This window comes from Neovison vison, chromosome 3 (assembly GCF_020171115.1).
Source record: "Neovison vison isolate M4711 chromosome 3, ASM_NN_V1, whole genome shotgun sequence".
NCBI lineage: Eukaryota > Metazoa > Chordata > Mammalia > Carnivora > Mustelidae > Neogale > Neogale vison.
The window spans coordinates 217,743,489-217,762,704 of record NC_058093.1 but is presented as its reverse complement, the minus strand read 5'-3'; the positions used below and the strand labels follow the sequence as shown (position 1 = coordinate 217,762,704).

The 19,216-nt window shown below is 42.6% G+C and overlaps 1 protein-coding gene across 3 annotated transcripts in view; it reads left to right on the top strand.

The window, feature by feature from the left end:
• RNF185 (ring finger protein 185) overlaps positions 1-19,216 on the top strand; it is a 38,366-nt gene that overhangs the window by 8,292 nt on the left and 10,858 nt on the right. Inside the window, exons 2-3 of one of the 3 annotated variants that reach the window (XM_044243890.1) lie at positions 13,903-13,949; positions 16,732-16,952. In XM_044243890.1, the coding sequence (XP_044099825.1) occupies positions 16,777-16,952 (176 nt within the window). In that variant the 5' untranslated portion in view covers positions 13,903-13,949; positions 16,732-16,776. Of the gene's footprint in view, positions 1-13,902; positions 13,954-16,731; positions 16,953-19,216 lie in introns of all 3 variants that reach the window. The other 2 variants (XM_044243892.1, XM_044243889.1) reach the window with 2 other exon arrangements.

Below are 19,216 nucleotides of genomic sequence, written 5' to 3'. Positions count from 1 at the left end.
GGGGGGGTCTGCTGACCATCAATAAATTTTTCTTTGTTCACTGATCAGCCTAGCGTTGGAACTATGTTGTAAAGAAGTCAGAGCTGTTTAACGAGGAATTAGGGCTAAATGAAGTACAGAGGTTTCTTTCAACCTAAATAAATTCTCCACAGTTAACTTTGGTTTTTACTAAGCCCTTTTCCCCCTATTAATTGGTATCACAGTACCTTTAAAAGGACACATAACTTTGGAACTTGTTTTTTGAAACAATTTGGAAGTTCTAAGTTGAAACTATTTTGGGTGAGAGGCACAAAACAGTAATTTTAATTGTGAAGGTAATATATGTTCATTTTGGGAAATACAGAAAAGCTTCCCTCTCTTCCTACCCACATTGTTTCTGAAAAGAGCCTTTATTAAGTTGCTTAAATTTCCTTGTTTCTCCCCCAGTGTGTACATTTTTAATGGTTAGAACCATTCAGTGAACATAGTTTATAGCTTGCCTTTTCTTGTTAGCATTTTTTGAAGATTTTTTTATTTTTAAGCAATCTCCACACCCAAGGTGGGGCTGGAGCCCACACCCTGAGATCAAGAGTCATACACTCTAAGGAAGGACTGAGCCACACAGAGGCCCCTCGTGTTAGCATTTTAATGCTGATGTCTCTGTGCTTTTGCCAGCCTTTTTTGTAAGCATTACTTCTGATACATACACTTAACCATTCGGTTATTCAGTAAGTTAATAAGTATTGTTTGAGTATATAGAACAATGACTCAGCACGTTCTTAGTGAGGAGAATTCTGGTTTCTTTCTAATAAGGAGCACAGATTCTTTTAAAAACTTTTATTGTGATAAAATACACATAACAGAATTTACCATTTAACCATTTTTAGGTGTACTATTTGGTAGCATTAAGTATATTCACAGTGTGTGCAACCATCACCACTTTGTGTTTCCAAAGCTTTATCATTACACCAAACAGAAACTCTATACCCATTAAACAGTTAACTTCCCATTCCCCCTTCATCCTAGCTCCTGGTAACCTCTGATCCACTTTTTATCTCTTTGAATTTGTCTATTGTAGATCTTCTCTTTTTTTAAAATTAAGACAGCATTCACCCATTTTTATTGTTGTTTTTTGGTTTTGTTTTTTTAAATTTTTAAGTAGGCTCCACACCTATCATGAGTTCAAGAGTCACACACACTAGGGCACCTGGGTGGCTCAGTCGTTAAGTGTCTGCCTTCGGCTCAGGTCGTGATCCCAGCATCCTGGGATCAAGCCCTACATTGGGGGTCCCTGCTTAGTGGGAAGCCTGCTTCCCCTCTCCCACTCCCCCTGCTTGTGTTCCCTCTTTTGCTGTGTCTCTCTCTGTCAAATAAATAAATAAAATCTTAAAAAAAAAAAAAAGACACACACACTACCAGCTGTGCCAGCCAGGAACTCCTGTTGTAGATGTTTTGTATTAATGGAATCATAAAATAAATGACACTTTGTGGAAACATAGGGATCTTTTTTCCAATTTTTTTATTGTAGTAAAATACACATAATAAAATTTATCATCTTAACCATTTTTAAGTGTATAGGTCAGTGGTATTAGGTACATTTATACTGTCGTGCAGCCATTACTACCATCCATCTCCAGAACTCTTCATTTTGCAAAACTGAAACTCTTGTACCCATTAAACAGTTAACTCAGGGGTTCCTGGGTCACTTAGTGGGTTAAAGCCTCTACCTTTGGCTCAGGTCATGATCCTAGGATCCTTGGATCGAGCCTCCGCATCGGGCTCTCTGCTCAGCAAGGGAGCCTGCTTGCCCCTCTCTCTCTCTCTGCCTGCTTGTGATCTCTGTCTGTCAAATAAATAAAATCTTTAAACAAACAAACAGTAACTCACTGTTCCCTCCTTTCCCATACTACTGGCAACCACAGTTCTACTTTCTGTCTCCGTGATTTTGACTCTTCTAAGTACCTCATAAGACTGGAATCCTACAGTATTTGTCTTTTTTGCAACTTGTTTATTTCACTTAGCATAATGTCCCCAAGGGTCATCCATGTTGTGGTATGTGTCAGAATTTTCTTCCTTTTTAAGACTGAATACTCCATGGTATGCATGTATCACATTTTGTTTATCCATTTATTTATTTGTGGCTGTATATTTGGGTTGCTTCCATGTTTTAGCTGTTGTAAATAATGGAAATATTAACATGGGTGTACAGATATTTAAGACCCTGCTTTCAAAAAAAAAAAAAAGACCCTGCTTTCAGTTTTTATGGCTATATACCCAGAAACAGAATTGCTGGATCATATGGTAATTCTATTTTTAATTTTTTGAGGAATAGCCATAGTGTTTTCCACGGCAGCTGTGCCATTTGACTTTCCTACCGAAAGTACAAAAGTACACTAAGGTTCCAGTTTCTCCACCTCCTCAGCAACACTTGTTATTTTCTGTTTTTTGTTTCTTTATTTTGTTTTTATAGTAGCCATGTTGATGGGTATAAGGTGGTATTTTGTAGTTTGGATTTGGATTTTTGTAATTAGTGATGTTGAACATTTTTTCATGTTGTTTTTGGCCACTTGTATCTCTTTGGAGAAATGTCTGTAAAGTTCTTTGCCCATTCTTTTTTTTTTTTTTTTTTAAAGATTCTATGTATTTGACAGAGAGCGGAAGCAAGGAGAGCAGCAGGCAGAGGGAAAGGGAGAAGGCAGGCTCCACCCCGCCCCCCCCCACCCAGCAGGGAGCCCAATGGGGAATTTGACCCTGGGATCATGACCTGAGCTGAAGGCAGATGCTTAACTGACTGAGCCACCCAAGCTCCCCTCCTTTGCCCATTTTTGAAATGGACTGTTGTTTCTTTGTTGTTGAGTTTTAGGAGATGTTTTTTTGTTTGTTTGTTTTTAAGATTTTATTTTTTTATTTGACACAGAGAGCACAAGCAGAGGGAGGGGCAGAAGGAGAGGGAGAAGTAGGCTCCTTACTGGCAAGGAGCCCACTGCAGGGCTTCATCCCAGGACCCTGGGATCATGACCCGAGCCAAAGGCAGACGTTTAACTCAGCCACCAGGGTGTCCCAAGTTTTAGGAGTTTTCCATATATGCTGGATATTGATCCCTTAGATACATGATTTGCAAATATTTTCTCCCATTCTGTGAATTGCCTTTTTATTCTGTTTAGTGTCTTTTGATGAACAAAATTTTAAAATTTTCATGAAGTCTAATTTGTCTATTTTTTTCTTTTGTTGCCTTTGCGTTTGATGTTTTATCTAAAAAATCATTCCCAGAAATGTAGTATTTAAAGAAGGGAAGAAGCTACCAAGTGGATTCTGGCTTAAGAGTCTCTGAAGTGGCCTGAATTGTCATGTAGTACTACCACGGCCCCTACTTTTCTACTCTTCACATCAGCTAGGATGTCATGAGTACATCTCATTGAGCAGTGGGAGGAAAGCATGACTGAATGGTGGTCTAAGGACAAACAGAGGTCAGAATCAGCAAGCTGTGACTTGTTTCTGTGGAAATGGTCTAGTGGTCTGGCTGGCCATTCCACTCTTGGTGTCAGTCACCAGGTTGATTCCCCTGGTAGTCTCTGTAGCACCTCATTATTTGATATCCATGCTCCAAGTTGCTCCTCGGAAGTGCTGTGTGGTATATAGGCATGGGGGAAGTTTTTAAAGAGGAACAGCTCTCTCAATATGGGAGTGGGTCCTAGGCAAAAGCCCAGGAAAATTACTTGTCTTTTCTTAGCACTACCAGCTCTGCAGAGGCATTTTTCAGTGAGATTCTTTTTTTAAAAGGACAGTTATATTATGACTAGACCATAGATTTCTTGAGGGCAGGAATCAGAACTTTGTCTAATTTATTTTTATCATTGAGCATAGTCCTTGGCATTCTCCAAATGTTTCCCGAACTGCCCTGACAGTTACCATCAAGTGGCTCAGGACACAAACCTGATTTGTAAAAGTCAGTATTATGTATTATTCTAAATGGTATCATTTTGGTTTTATTACTTTAAACTGTAGTTGGTTTATCTTACATATGCTCTCTTGATGGTCCTCCTTTGGACCTCCTTTTTTTTGGACCTCCTTTTCTTTTCTTTTCTTTCTCTCTCTCTTTTTTTTTTAAAGATTTTATTTATTTATTTGTCAGAGAGAGGGGGAGAGAGAGCGAGCACAGGCAGACAGAGAGGCAGGCAGAGGCAGAGGCAGAGGGAGAAGCAGGCTCCCTGCCGAGCAAGGAGCCCGATGTGGGACTCGATCCCAGGACGCTGGGATCATGACCTAAGCCGAAGGCAGCCGCCTAACCAACTGAGCCACCCAGGCGTCCCTGGACCTCCTTTTCAAAGGAGAAGTGAGATCATTGTTTTGTCAAGTATGAGCTAGGAGTTCTTAAATTCTTACGAAGTTTTCTCCTTAATTAGTTAAATCTTATATTTATTTTCTTTTTATACTCTACCTTCAGGATATTTTAGAGCTCTTTAGCTCAGCCTCAGGTAAAATCTGATTTAATGAGATTTTAAAGATTCTGTATTAATAAGGATTTACTGACCACATGAAAACAAAGGCAAAACTCTCATTTTGAAAGCTTTTCTCAAAAAGAAGTAAGGGCAGACACAGTTACTCTATGTGCAAGTGAGGACCCTGGCTTAGTGAGTGGCAGAGCTGAGTGTCAGACTAGTTCTGGTTCGAGATTTTTCCTTTCACTGTATTATACTTGAAATCTACAGCCCTTAACTGAGATCTGTCCAATCTGAAGATTTTTTTTTAATATTTTTAAAATTTATTTGACAGACAAGGAGCACAAGTAGGCCGAGAGGCAGGCAGAGGGGGTGAGGGGGGGATGTCTGTTTGAGTTGTATAGTTCTAAGTCTGGCTATCAGATCTATCAACCCACGCACATTTATGAGGTGTTCTTCAGGTTCCTGGCCCTGTGCTGAGTAAGGCACCTGGAAGCTGGGACCAAGGATGGAGAAACACAAACAGCTCACTGAAATGTGTTAAGCACATTGGCTTGGGAGTTGGGAAGCTTTGCCTCTGACTGGCTCTGATCAAATGACCTGACTACTCTTAACCCTTAATCTAACACCCCAGGGGATGCTAACAATGGTATGGTAGTACTTACCGCAGAGGTAGGTTATGAAAATTAAATGAGATAATTCATGTAAAGAATGCTGTGTGTTAGCTGACATTATTCATGGTAATAATAAATATTAAAAATGTCTCCTGATTTTAAAACCTTGGGTGAAAATCTGATTTTGCCTGAATCAAATTAAGTGTATCCCATTCTGGATTTTCTCATACACAGTTCTGATGTTGCACCTACTATGCCTTCAAAGAATGATGGCCATTCAGAAAGGGAAGTTGTGACTCATTCATTAAGCAAATTAACCAAGTACCTGCTGATTACATAGCTCTGTGGGGAATATAAAAAAGGATGACTTTTTTTATATTTTGTGAGATCTTTGTGTACTTTGTGAGATCTGACAGTGAGGGTGAGATTAATATTTTTCAAGCACTTAAGTCTGCTGGCACTGTGCTAGTGCCTTATTGTTTTATCTCTTTAATTCTTACAAACTGTCTGGGAGAAAGGTAATAGCCCATTTTACACATAGGAGTAAAATAAAGGCTCAGAAAATAATGTCTAAAGTTACCAAGTAAGTGGCAGAGCTGAGATTTGAACCCAAAGCCGTCAAATTCCTCTGCTATGCTAGTTTTGTTTTTTTGTGTTTTGTTCTTTATAGATTTTATTTATTTTAGAGAGAGTGTGGGCATGTGAGCTCTGGCACAAGCAGGGGGGGAGGTGCCCCATAAAGAACATTTTAAGACCATGATAGAAAGGATGATAAAAGGCAGCTCTCGGATGACCCGTGAAAGTTTGTACCATTGATCATCCAAATCCTGCTTTACCTTTTCCTATGAAACCTGGTAAGCTTTAAGGAAAAGCTCTGAAGGGGTGCCTGAGTGGCTTAGTCAGTTAAGCATCTGCCTTCAGCTAGGGTTGTGATCCCAGGGTCCTGGGATTGAGTCCCACATGGGGCTCCTTGCTCAGTGGGGAGTCTTCTCCCTCTCCCTGTAACCCTCCCCTCCCCCTGGCTCATTCTCTCTCTCACTCTTTCTTTCAAGTAAATAAAATCTTTTAAAAAGGGGCGCCTAGGTGGCTCAGCGGGTTAAGCCTCTGCCTTCAACTCAGGTCATGATCTCAGGGTCCTGGGATCAAACCCTGTATCAGGCTCTCTGCTCAGTGGGAAGTCTGCTTCCTGCTCTCTCTCTTTCTCTACTTGTGATCTCTCTCTCTGTCAAATAAATAAATTAAGTCTTAAAAAAAAAAAAAGGAAAAGGATTGAAGTTTAAACCAAAACAAAGAAAAACCCTTTCTATGCAGAAGTACCTGAAGACAACGTGAAAAAGTAGGAATAGCTGATCCCAGAGTCCCCACTCAAATATGAAGGGCACAAGGAATCTAAGGCCTTTCTTCTGCCAGTCCCAGCCCTTGCTGCCTTACCATGCCCATATGCGTCCTGGGCTCCAGCCACCCTGAACCCAGCACAGTGCATTGTCCACTTCTCCTGTGTTCTTTGTCTCCCCAGCATGCCTTGAAGTCATGCCCTCTACGTGTATTTCTGTCAGTACTCAGCAAGCTAGACTGCCTTGTTTACTTATCTGTGTCCCCCCTTTAGACTGAAACCCTTTATCTCTGTATCCTGAATGCTTGGCATATAAGATCTCTGGTAAATCTTTGAAGATAGTGTGCCTGAGTGGTTCATCCAGTTAAGCATCTGCCTGCCTTTGGCTCAGGTCATGATCTCAGGGTCCTAGTTGGGCTCCCTGCTCAGCGAGGAACCTGCTTCTCCCTCTCCCTGTGCTCCTCCCTACAGCTTGTGCTTTCACTTCTATCTCAAATAAATAAATAAAATCTTAAAAAAAAAATCTTTGAAGATAAGTGAGGGGTTAGTTGAGCAGATAGGGAGGTTAAAGGATGCCATAGAAAAGGAGCAGTGCTGCTCCAAAGAAAAGAGGCCAATCTCAGCTTCCTCTCTTTTTTTGGACTTGGAAGGTCATTCATGCCCATGCTCCTGTATTTGAGAGGCCAGACCTCTTTTTAGGGACCTATCTAAACAACATTCAGACTCTAAAATTTTAGAGCCTGGTTTCTGTGTGTTCCAAGTTCCAATCAACTTACTTAGATTTCTTCCTACTCCAGTCTTCTGTGAGTGTGATGTAGACATTTTCAGAATGCAGTTCTCATCTCTGCCTACACGTGGTCCAGCAGCAGCCCAATGAGCAACACAGATGGGCTCGGGCAAGCTACAGTTCCTGGCAGAAGGCTTCCACGTGAGGGCACGTGAACAAGCAGGAACAAGAACTCTTCTGGGTATCCTCTGGGATCGTGCTAGTCATTTATCACCCAAATTTATAATCTTCATCACGAGGATTAATTTAGATACCTCGGCATACGCTGGTCCAAGAATTCTTAGAGTTTAAAGGCACTAAGAAGGCAGATTTTGAATACCTGCAGTTCTCTAGAACCTGAGAACTGAATACAAGGATGCTACAAAGAGATTTCTTTATGAGGTCAAGTTCCTCAGGGTTTCCTGAAGGGATATGCAACTTTTGTGTTCTCCTCCTTGCTCAGTTCCTGTGAGGTAGACCAAGCCAGCTCTGGGAAGGTAATAGGAGTGAGGATGCTGGGTCAGCCGATATCAGCTTCCAGGCTCTGCATTCCTAAGGGATCATTAAGTATTGCAAATCTGCTTTAGTCTCAGTACCATTTGTGCCAACCTAAACATCTCAAATTTAGGAATGTCTTTTGAAACTAAGTATGAATCTGTTTCTTTTCTTTTTTTCTTTTATTTATTTATTTATTTATTCATTTGACACAGAGAGAGAGAGATCACAAGTAGGCAGAGAGGCAGGCAGAGAGAGAGAGAGAGAAAGAGAGAGAAGCAGGCTCCCTGCTGAGCAGAGAGCCCGATGCGGGGCTCAATCCCAGGACCCTGGGATCATGACCCGAGCCGAAGGCAGAGGCTTTAACTCACTGAGCCACCCAGGTGCCCCAATGAATTTGTTTAAAGATCAGTTCTGTCTTAGATGGACCAGAAGTGCTGACTATTCTGAGATCTCAGCTGACTTGTCTGTCTCCCATCCCCCAAGTTTATCTGACCTCTTTGTACTGTAGCTGGGGTTTGTACATTTGTACATTTTGAAGGACAGGCCCAGAGGTCGCTGTCCCTCCCAAACGCTGTGTTGTGTCATATTGCTTTGTGCTTTTGGTAGAGTTTAGAAGCTGGGTTTCCAAAACTTCATCAAAGAATTACCTGATGTGAAAGGTAGGGGCACTTATTTGAAAATACAGATTCTTGGGCACTGTCCAGATCCAAATGCTATTTAAATCATTGAGTGGGGGCGCCTGGGTGGCTCAGTCGGTTAAAGCCTTTGCCTTCGGCTCAGGTCACGATCTCAGGGTCCTGGGATCGAGCCCCGCGTCAGGCTCTCTGTTCAGCGGGGAGCCTGCTTCCTCCTCTCTCTCTACCTGCCTCTCTGCCTACTTGTGATCTCGGTCTGTCAAATAAATAAATAAAATCTTAAAAAAAAAATCACTGAGGGGTCTAGGAGCCAGATTTCTTGCTTTCTTTTTTTTCTTTTTTTTTTTTTGTAGATTTTATTTATTTGTTTGAGAGAGAGAGAGAGACCACAAGTAGGCAGAGAGGCAGGCAGAGAGAGAGAGAGAAGCAGGCTCCCCGCCAAGCAGAGAGCCCGATGCGGGACTCGATCCCAGGACCCTGAGATGGACCCGAGCCGAAGGCAGCCGCTTAACCCACTGAGCCACCCAGGCGCCCCTAGGAGCCAGATTTCTGAGAGGGTGCCTTGTTTAGGAAAAACAGGCAGGTTTGATGGAGCCCCTGGATAAGAATTCTTATAATTATCCATGTGTCTTCTTTAGCTCTTATTCCAGATTCCAGAGCCTCAGCTTGGCTGTGGTCTTTGTGACTTCCCTCCACACACAGAGCTGGTAGCCCCAAGCCTTAAATGTAGTTGGTGCTAGACATATATTGATTGAATGCGTGAATGCATGAGTCACACTCACTTCAAAGAACACAAAAGTTAAAGCATTGCGCAATAAACTTGACGGAAAACAAAGACCAGTTATTTAATTTTGTAAAGCTACATGGTAAAACATAACATGTAAAAGTGAAAAGAGTGTCAGTGTTGTGTTGGAAAGTCTGAATTTGGCGTTGAGTGGTGGCCTGGCCTTGGGCAGGTCCTCCAACCTCCCTGGCCTGATAGCCTGTTCTATAAAGTGGAGTGACAATCAGAGTGGAAATAGATGTGAATGTGCTTGAAAAGCAGAAAGTAGATTCTGATCAGGAGTGAAGAATTGTCCTGAGCAGGATTGCTGTGTGGTCAGGTTGAAGTTCATAGTCTCTACCAGGACCAGGAGAAAGTTTTAGTAGGATGGCAGCTCAGGCATGCTCAGGACCTGCTTCCCTTTATTCTGTGCACTTCCTGAGCCAACCAGGGTCCTCTGGCCTCTAGCCACTGTCCCACTTCTGTTGGGTACAGGAAGATGTGGTCACATTCTCTCGTTCTGGCAGTGTTTAGTAGCTAGCCCCCAGGGAAGGTTGCTCATCTCTGCCATAATGCCTTGGTGTGGTAACGTTCCTTTACATGAGGGTAGGGAGGAGGTGAGGAGAAAAGGCTCCATGGGTAGGTGCACAGCTCTAGGGCCCATGATGTGTTGCAAAGAGAGGTTTGTGAGCAGCCAGCCTGTTAATCAAAACCAGTCACACATGCCCACATGCACTCACTTCGCAAACATTTGAGTGCCTTCTAGGAGGAGGCTTTAGAGCCTGAGTAGGGACCACGTGGTCAGTCTACTAAGAATTAGAATGAGAGTTAATGTGGTCTGCTGGAAGTTGAAATGTACAGGCCTGTTCAGTGTCTAACATGCTGTAAGGCTGCTGCTATCTGCAAACTGATCTGTCCTGTTACTGTCCCCTGACCATTCCCACCCTCACACCTGCCTTGATCCTGACTGTCCCCTTAAGCTTTCTGTCCCTTAGGATTATGAGCCATGCAGAGTCTTGTTGGGTCCAGGGAGGTGGGGAGTAATAAACCAGGATAAGGGGTGTCTGTGTACATCTGCCCAGTAGCAGTGGCCCCCTCCTACCTTGGTGGACCCTCTGGTGTCACTGAGGGTCTTGGTGACCCCCTGGGTCACTGTATTATCTCATAGGGCCACCTTTGCAGCCCTGTAGAAAGCATGACACCCTCACTTTTCAGGTGAGAAAAGAGATTGTAGTCATCAAGGTATCTACTCAGAGTGGTTGATTTCCAGAATTTGGGGAAAACTGGAACACTGAGAAATGTTTTTGTTTTTTACTTTTTTAAAAAGATTTCATTTATTGGAGAGAAAGAGAGTGCACACAGCTGTACATGTGCATCTGAAATGGGTAGGGGCAAAGGGAGAGGTAGAAGCAGATGCCCTGCTGAGCAGAGAGCCTGTGGCAGCTCAGGGCTCCATTCCAGGACTCTAGGGTCATGACCTGAGCCGAAGGCAGATGCTTAGCTGACTAAGCCACCCAGGCGCCCCAGAGGTTGTTGTTTTTGTTTTTGTTTTTGTTTTCAAATGCACGATTGCTCTTGTTTTTGTCTGACTTCAGAATAATACATGTAAAAATGTCAGTTTTGTAAATGCGGAGGACTAAGAAAATACGTCACTACTCTAAGCCCCCACCAATACAGATAGTCACTATAAACAGTTTTAAAACAGGTGTGTTTCGGCAGGGATGTCCACTATCACCACTACTATTCAACATAATACTAGAAGTCCTAGCCTCAGCAATCAGACAACAGAAAGAAATAAAAGGCATCGAATCGGCAAAGAAGTCATCAAACTCTCGCTCTTTGCAGATGATATGATACTTTATGTGGAAAACACAAAAGACTGCACTCCAAAACTGCTAGAACTCATACCGGAATTCAGTAAAGTGTCAGGATATAAACGCACAGAAATCAGTTGCATTTCTATACACCAACAGCAAGAGAGAAGAAAGAGAAATTGAGTCAATGCCATTTACAATTGCACCCAAAACCATAAGATACCTAGGAACAAACCTAACCAAGGAGGCAAAGAATCTGTACTCAGAAAACTATAAAGTACTCATGAAGGAAATTGAGGAAGACACAAAGAAATGGAAAAACGTTCCATGCTTATGGATTGGAAGAACAAATATTGTGGAAATGTCTATGCTACCTAAAGCAATCTACACATTTAATGCAATCCCTGTCAAAATACCATCAATTTTTTTCAAAGAAATGGAACAAATAATCCTAAAATTTATATGGAACCAGAAAAGACCCCAAATAGCTAAAGGAATGTTGAAAAAGAAACCCAAAGTTAGTGGCATCACAATTCTAGACTTCAAGCTGTATTACAAAAGCTGTAGTTATCAAGACAGTGTGGTACTGGCACAAAAACAGACACATATATCAGTGGAATAGAATAGAGAGCCCAGAAATAGACCCTCCACTCTATGGTCAACTATTCTTCAATAAAGCAGGAAAGAATGTCCAATGGAAGAAAGACAGTCTCTTCAACAAATGGTGTTGAAAAAATTGAACAGCCTCATGCAGAAGAATGAAACTGGACCATTTCCTTACACTACACACAAAAATAGACTCAAAATGGATGAAAGACCTCAGCATGAGACAGGAATGCATCAACATCCTTGAGAACACAGGCAGCAACTTCTTCACCCTCGGCTGCAGCAATTTCTTCCTAGAAACATCGCCAAAGGCAAGGGAAGCAAGGGCAAAAATGAACTATTGGGACTTCATCAAATCAAAAGCTGTTGCAGAGCAAAGGAAACAGTCAACAAAACAAAAGACTACTGACAGAATGGGAGAAGATACTCGCAAATGACATACCAGATAAAGGACTAGTATCCAAATCTATAAAGAACTTACCTAACTCAACACCCAAAGAACAAATAATCCAATCAAGAAATGGGCAAAGGACATGAACAGACATTTCTGCAAAGAAGACATCCAGATGGCCAACAGACACTTGAAAAAGTGCTCCATATCACTCAGCATCAGGGAAATACAAATCAAAACCACAATGAGATAACCACCTTACACGAGTCAGAATGGCTAAAATTAACAAGCCAGGAAACAACAGATGCTGGCGAGGATGCAGAGAAAGGGGGAACCCTCCTACACTGTTGGTGGGTATGCAAGCTGGTATAGCCACTCCGGAAAACAGCATGGAGGTTCCTCAAAAAGTTGAAAATAGAGCTACCCTATGACCCAGCAATCGCACTGTTGGGTATTTACCCTAAAGCACCAAATGTAGTGATCCAAAGGGGCATATGCACCCAAATATTTATAGCAGCAATGTCCACAATAGCCAAACTATGGAAAGAACGTAGATGTCCATCAACAGATGAATGGATAAAGAAGATGTGATACACACACACACACACACACACACACACACTGGAATACTATGCAGCCATCAAAAGAAATGAAATCTTGAATTTGCAACGATGTGGATGGAACTAGAGGGTATTATGCTGAGCGAAGTAAGTCAATCAGAGAAAGACAATTATAATATGATCTCCCTTGATATGAGGAATTTGAGAGGCAGAGTGGGGAGTTTGGGTGTGAGGGAAGGAAAAAATGAAACAAGATGGGATCGGGAGGAAGACATACCATAAGAAACTCTTAATCTCATGAAACAAACAGGGTTGCTGCAGGGAGGAGGTGTGTGGAGAGGGTGGTTAGGTTATGGACATTGGGGCGGGTATGTGATACGGTGAGTGCTAATAATTAAAATTGTCGCCTGGGTGGCTCAGTGGGTTGAGCCTCTGCTTTCGGCTTGGGTAATGGTTTTGGGGTCCTGGGATCGGGCCCCACGTCAGGCTCTCCACTCGGCGGGTAGCCTGCTTCCCCCTCTCTCCACCTGCCTCTCTGCTTACTTGTGACCTCTCTCTCTCTGTCAAATAAATAAATAATATTTAAAAAGTAATAATAATTTAAAAACAAAGAAAAGAAAAAAAACAAAAAACCAGGTGTGTTTTTCCACATTTTAAAAGACATTTTCTAATATTTATATTTCATTATTTTAACTAATTAATATTATACATACATTTTACAGTTTTTTTAAACGTTATTGTAAAAGTAATAACCTTGTCATAAAACATTAAAACAGGATGAGAATATAAAATTCAAAGTTCCGCATTCCCTAATCCCAGAAATAATTGTTGATGGTTTAGTGTGTGCCTTCTAGATGTTTTCTTTGCCTGTGTGTGTGTGTGTGTATGTATATATGTGTATATTCTTTTATATATTTTGTATTTTACCCAAATAAGTTTAGACACATAGTTTTATGCACCCTCACCTGTTTTTTTTTAAATTCCTTTTATTGTGGAAATGTACAAGCACATACAAAAATAAGCTAATGGGATAAGCCCCCATTCATCGTTTAGTTCCAACAACCTCCACCTTCCCTGTTCTTAGTCTTTTCTCTCCATTTTCGCTTCTTCCCCTGGAGTATTTTAAAGCAAATCCCAGACATCATTCCTTCATAAATATTTAAGTATATATTTCTTGGGGTGCCTGGTGGCTCAGTTGGTTAACCGTTTGCCTTTGGCTCCGGCCATGATGCTGGGGTCCTGGGATGGAGCCCCGCATTGGGCTCCCTGCTCAGTAGGGAGCCTGCTTCTCCCTCTCCCTTTGCCTCTCCTTCCTGCTTGTGCTCTCTCTCTCTCAAGTAAATAAATAAAATCTTTTTTAAAAAAATATTTCTAGCAGGTGAGTATTTTTTAAATTACGTAATACCATTGTCATACTCAATAAAATTAACAGTAATTCCTCAAGATAACTAATACCCAGACTAAATCTAATTTGAACAGTCATCTCACAAGTGTCTTTTTACAGGTGGTTGTTTTGAACCTGGTTCCAGTGAGATCCACACACTTTCAGTGGTCGGTATGTCTCAAGTCTCAATTTAGAACTCCACATCCCACTATTTAGTTTTTAAGAACTTGGATTATTTGTATTTAAAAGATCCTGCAGGGCACCTGGGTGGCTCAGTGGGTTAAGCCGCTGCTTTCGGCTCAGGTCATGATCTCAGGGTCCTGGGATCGAGCCCCACATCGGGCTCTCTGCTCAGCAGGGAGCCTGCTTCCTCCTCTCTCTCTGCTAGCCTCTCTGCCTGCTTGTGATCTCTGTCTGTCAAATAAATAAATAAAATCTTTAAAAAAAAAAAAAAAGATCCTGCATTTTGGAGATTGTCTTCTGGAATTGTTAAACACGTCCTTCTATGCCTGTATTTTCTGTAAATGGGTAATTTATTTTGGAGACATCATTAGAGTCCATGGGTTGTTTGTTTTTTTTTTAAAGATTTTATTTATTTATTTGACAGAGATCACAAGTAGGCAGAGAGGCAGGCAGAGAGAGGGCGGGGGGAAGGAGGCTCCCTACTGAGCAGAGAGCCCGATGTGGAGCTCCATCCTCGGACCCTGAGATCATGACCTGAGCCAAAGGCAGAGGCCTTAACCTGCTGAGCACCCAGGCGCCCCTAGAGTCCATGTTTTAAGAGTGCTTTATTGTTGGTGATATGTACTTCCTATTGCATCACATCAGGAGACTATCATTAAGATTGATCAGTGAACCTGACTTTATGATTGTCTTTCCACTTCTGTATGCACAGTCCTTAATGTTAAAGGTTTTATTTATTTATTTGAGAGAGAGTGAGAGAGAGAGATCATGGGCAAGCAGGGAAAGGTAGAGGGAGAAGCAGATTCTCTACTGAGCAGGGAGCCTGATGAAGGACTTGATCCTGGGACCCTGGGACCCTGGGACCCTGGGATCATGACCTGAGCTGAAGAGAGGTGATTAACTGATGGAGCCACCCAGGTACCCACACAGTCCTTAATTTTAAAAGATAAACATATCTTAAAGAAGCTCGCAGAGGTCAGGACTTGAGCTGGAATGACATGTGAAGGCCATAGCATGTCCCTCAGAAGCAGCCTCTATCCTAAGAAGAAGAGAACAGTTGTATGTGGAGAGGAAGAAGCACTGGGTCAGGGAGAAGGTCTTGGAGCTGAGGCCAGTGAGGCACTGGTGCTGCCAGCAGCCAGCTGCCCTTCAGGGACATTATGTAAAATGATGTAACTGAGTGAAAAAGTGGCAGTGAGCCGGTCTCCTCTCCCTGCCCAAGTCACAGAGCTGCTGTGGTGGTGAGGGATCCTCGTGAGTCCAGAGTTCTGAGTTGGTGGTGTGTAGGAAGGCTTGTTTGTTGGTCTGAGAAGACTGGCTTTTTGGTCCTTCGCGTCTTCAAACTTTGGAAGCTGAAATCAGAGCGGACTTTTGACACTCCAGTGGTAAGTCCCACACTTACGGTAGGGGCTGCCCACTTTGGAAAGAGCGGATGAGATGACCTGGAGTAGCACAGTATCAGAGCTAGAAGGAGACAACTAGGAGACAGTTTACAGATGAGGAAACTGTGGCCCACAGAGGAGAAGGGAGGTTCTTAAAACATCTGCCAAGCTGGAGGCTCAGCTGAAGCCAGCATCCAAGCTGGTGGTTCTCTGGCTATGACAACCAGCCAGCACTTCCCGCTTAGAATTTCTAAGATGGTGGGGGTGGTCCGACCACGCTCTTCACAGATTCTTAATCTGCACCCAGAATTTCTGGGTGTCCTTGTTGTTGGTCTTGTATACATTCTTGTTCAGTTCCTGGCACGTTCTTTGATTTGGAGGCAGTATTGAACAGCGGTCAATGTTTCTCTCAGCATTTGGTGGCCAGCTTGATCTGTGGCGGTGCAGTAGTTTGAATACAGACTGGGTGTCATGAGTTCCCAGTCTCAGCTCCACATTAGTCAGTTAGAGGAGAGGTCTTGGGCTGCAGTTTCCTGAAGAAACTGGACCAGATCAAGTTTGCCTAAAGCAGGGGCGCCTGGGTGGCTCAGTGTGTTAAGCCGCTGCCTTCGGCTCAGGTCATGATCTCAGGGTCCTCCGATCGAGTCCCGCATCGGGCTCTCTGCTCGGCAGGGAGCCTGCTTCCCTTCCTCTCTCTCTGCCTGCCTCTCTGCCTACTTGTGATCTCTCTCTGTCAAATAAATAAATAAATAAAATCTTTAAAAAAAAAAAAAGTTTGCCTAAAGCATTATATGAATTGCCACATGGTTCTGTGTGAGGATAAACAGCTTTTCTGTCATTATGTATTTGTATTTATTTTTCACTTACAGTAACTAATAACTGTTTTTTTATGTATAGCAGTGACATAAGCCTTCTGGTCTAAGCAGATTCACCCGCCAGTATAGAGGCAGTCCAAAGTTAGAGGACAGTCTGTGAACATTTAGTTTTATTGAGCACATATTACCTGGGTGGGTTATCCTGGGAGAATGTAAAGACATGTGAGAAAAGGTTTCATTTCCTTTGGAGAGCCATCTGCATGGAGGATGTTCTGGTTTTGTGCATTATGTTTTGCGTGGTACTTTCTAGGCTATTCATGAAAGTTTTTTTTTTTCTTTTTCCAATTTATTTATTTTCAGAAAAACAGTATTCATTTATTCATGAAAGTTTTTGAGTCATTGTTCTCTGGGTAGTGCCCCATGAGTATCATCCTCTGCAGCCTCTGCAGAGTCTGTGTAAAGGTTCAGCCATCTGAACTTCTGGAGTTGAGAGAAGATTAGGGTATTGCCATGGAAGCTGGGGAGAGTGGTCTGCAGAAATGAATAATCAAGGCCTCTCTGCCTTTCAGGATTTTCCTGGGGAGAATCTTCAGTCAGTTTGCCGACAGCCAAGGATGGCGAGCAAGGGGCCCTCGGCCTCTGCCTCCCCTGAGAACTCCAGTGCAGGGGGGCCCAGCGGTAGCAGCAATGGTTCTGGTGAGAGTGGAGGGCAGGACAGCACCTTTGAGTGCAACATCTGCCTGGACACAGCCAAGGACGCTGTCATCAGCCTGTGTGGCCACCTCTTCTGGTCAGTACCCCTGCTACCACCCCCAGAAGACACATGGCCATGTTTAGAAAGCCTGTGGCTTGGGCAGCTTTGGGACAGGAGGTTTCCCACCCACTTTGGGCCTCCTGATACGATCAGGTCCAAGAAGCAGAAGCCCTGGGTTCTTATCCCAGTTCTGCTGCTGATAAGCTGAGTGATCTTGGGCAAATCCTGTCCCCTCTCTGGACTCTGTACCCCCACCTCTAACGTGAAAATACTTACCAGTTAGTGAGAACTTATGAAGTGCCACTTGCTGTGCTGAGTGAAGAGGCAGTATGTACAGTAGTTATACTGTGGTATACCGTTCAGCAAGGACAGTGGAGCCAGACTTCCTTGTTCTGAATCCTGACTCTGCCACTTCGGTCCTGGATGACCTTGGGCAAGGTGCTTACATACACTCTTGTTTTCATTTTACAGGGTTGTCAGTGAGCAATCAGATGACTCAAAATACATAAAAAGCTTAGAAGAGCACATAGCACACACTGCATACTGTGTGTTAGCAATGATCCTAATAATTGTTGCTATATTTTATGTACATCAAAATGAAGTGGGAGGGTTAGTTTCATTCTGGTCTCCATCATAGGAGTCCCTCATGGATCTGAGGTTCTGGGTAAATGTTGTGATTTTATGCTTTTCCCTTAATTTTGAGCTGGACCTTGAAGGGTGAATTGGGCTAAGTGGAGGGGTAAGAATGGCAGATAAGACAAAGAGAACATGCCCCCCAAGGCAGACATTTTCTAGGGTAGACATACGCACTTTTGGGTATGAAACTTCAAGACCCTGAGACTGCTGTGTACCTCAGATAGCGCCTTGGATGGGGGACTGGGAAATGTTAGGGAACAAGAGTGGTTAAGAGAGGGTTGGGCCAGATTATCAAACCCAGATTTGATTGATTAGGACATAAAGCTGTGGGATATTTTTGAGCAGGAAAGTGGTGTGAAGAAAGGGTCATTTAAGTATTAAGGTAGTTTAAGATAAAGAGATAACTTTATTGAATTAACAGAATGGGGCATATTTTGTTCTGGCAGCTCTTGCCCTAATCATTAAGTTTTATGCAGAAACCGTTGTTTCCTAGAAATTGAAGATTCTTTGGGGCAGTATAAAACCAGGACTTGAAACAAGTGACAAAATTAAGAATAAATCAAGGTACCATTCACTCTAAAATGAAACAGATGCTTCCTGTCAGAGTGGTTTATCCCTGGGAAAATCTGCAATCCTCTTTCTACCTCAGTATCCTCTTCTGTAAAATGGAATTAATTACACTTTGTCTTAGGTTAATATGACCCTCCAGTGACATTAACAAATGGAAAGCTAATCAGCCATAACCTGGCACTCAATAGTTGCTTAATAAATTGAAGCGATCACCATCTTTGTTATAATTTTGAACTTTCTGCTAAAGGAAAGTCACCTCCACTTCTCCCCCATAGACTTCAAGGGAAGTTGCCAGTGGAGGGGATCTGTGATTTCGGGTGCATTGGGCTCAGTTTGGAATGACATTGCAAGGTTAATGTAGGAGTCAGATGTCAGGTGTGTCTGTTACATTCAGGGAGATTGCATGTCTGGATGGTGGGGCTCTGTGGGTCAGGAACTGGGAAAGGAATTAACCTCTGAGTCAAACAAATTTTACCCAGCTAAAGGAGTCGTGTTTTATGAGGGACAGAAACCGTGCCCACATTTTCCACTGTCCTGGCACACAGGAGGTGTGCAATGGATATCTGTTAGTTGGATGAATAAACCAAGAGAGTAAAAATGAAAAATCTAGAGTTAGAGTAACTTTTCCTTCAATTCTGTAAATATCATTTTTTGCACCCAATGCTGGGTGATAGAAGGGACAATAAGCTGAAAGTTAGGAGACTTTTTAGTCCTGGTGCTACAGGCAAGTTGTTTCTTGTTTCTGAATTTTGTTTCCTCTTTTGAAAAATGAGAGACTGGGCAGCTGTTCATTATAATACAACTCATTAAGCTGTGAAAGGTAGCCCTTTCTGCCAAGCAGCATCCCCGTTTTCATTATTTAAAGATTTTTTTTAATAGTAAACTTGAACTTTTAAACAACTTCCTGCCAGCAGAGCACTCAAGGTTGAGGACAGCCTGAAGATTCTCTTAAACCAGGTCTAGAGTCACACATTGTGAGTGTTAGGTTAGGAACCCACTGAAACGGAGTCTAAAATATGGTGTGTTTGTATGTGTGTGTGTGCACGTGCGTGTGTGCTTGCGCTGTGTGTATGAGAATGCCTCATGAGTTTTTC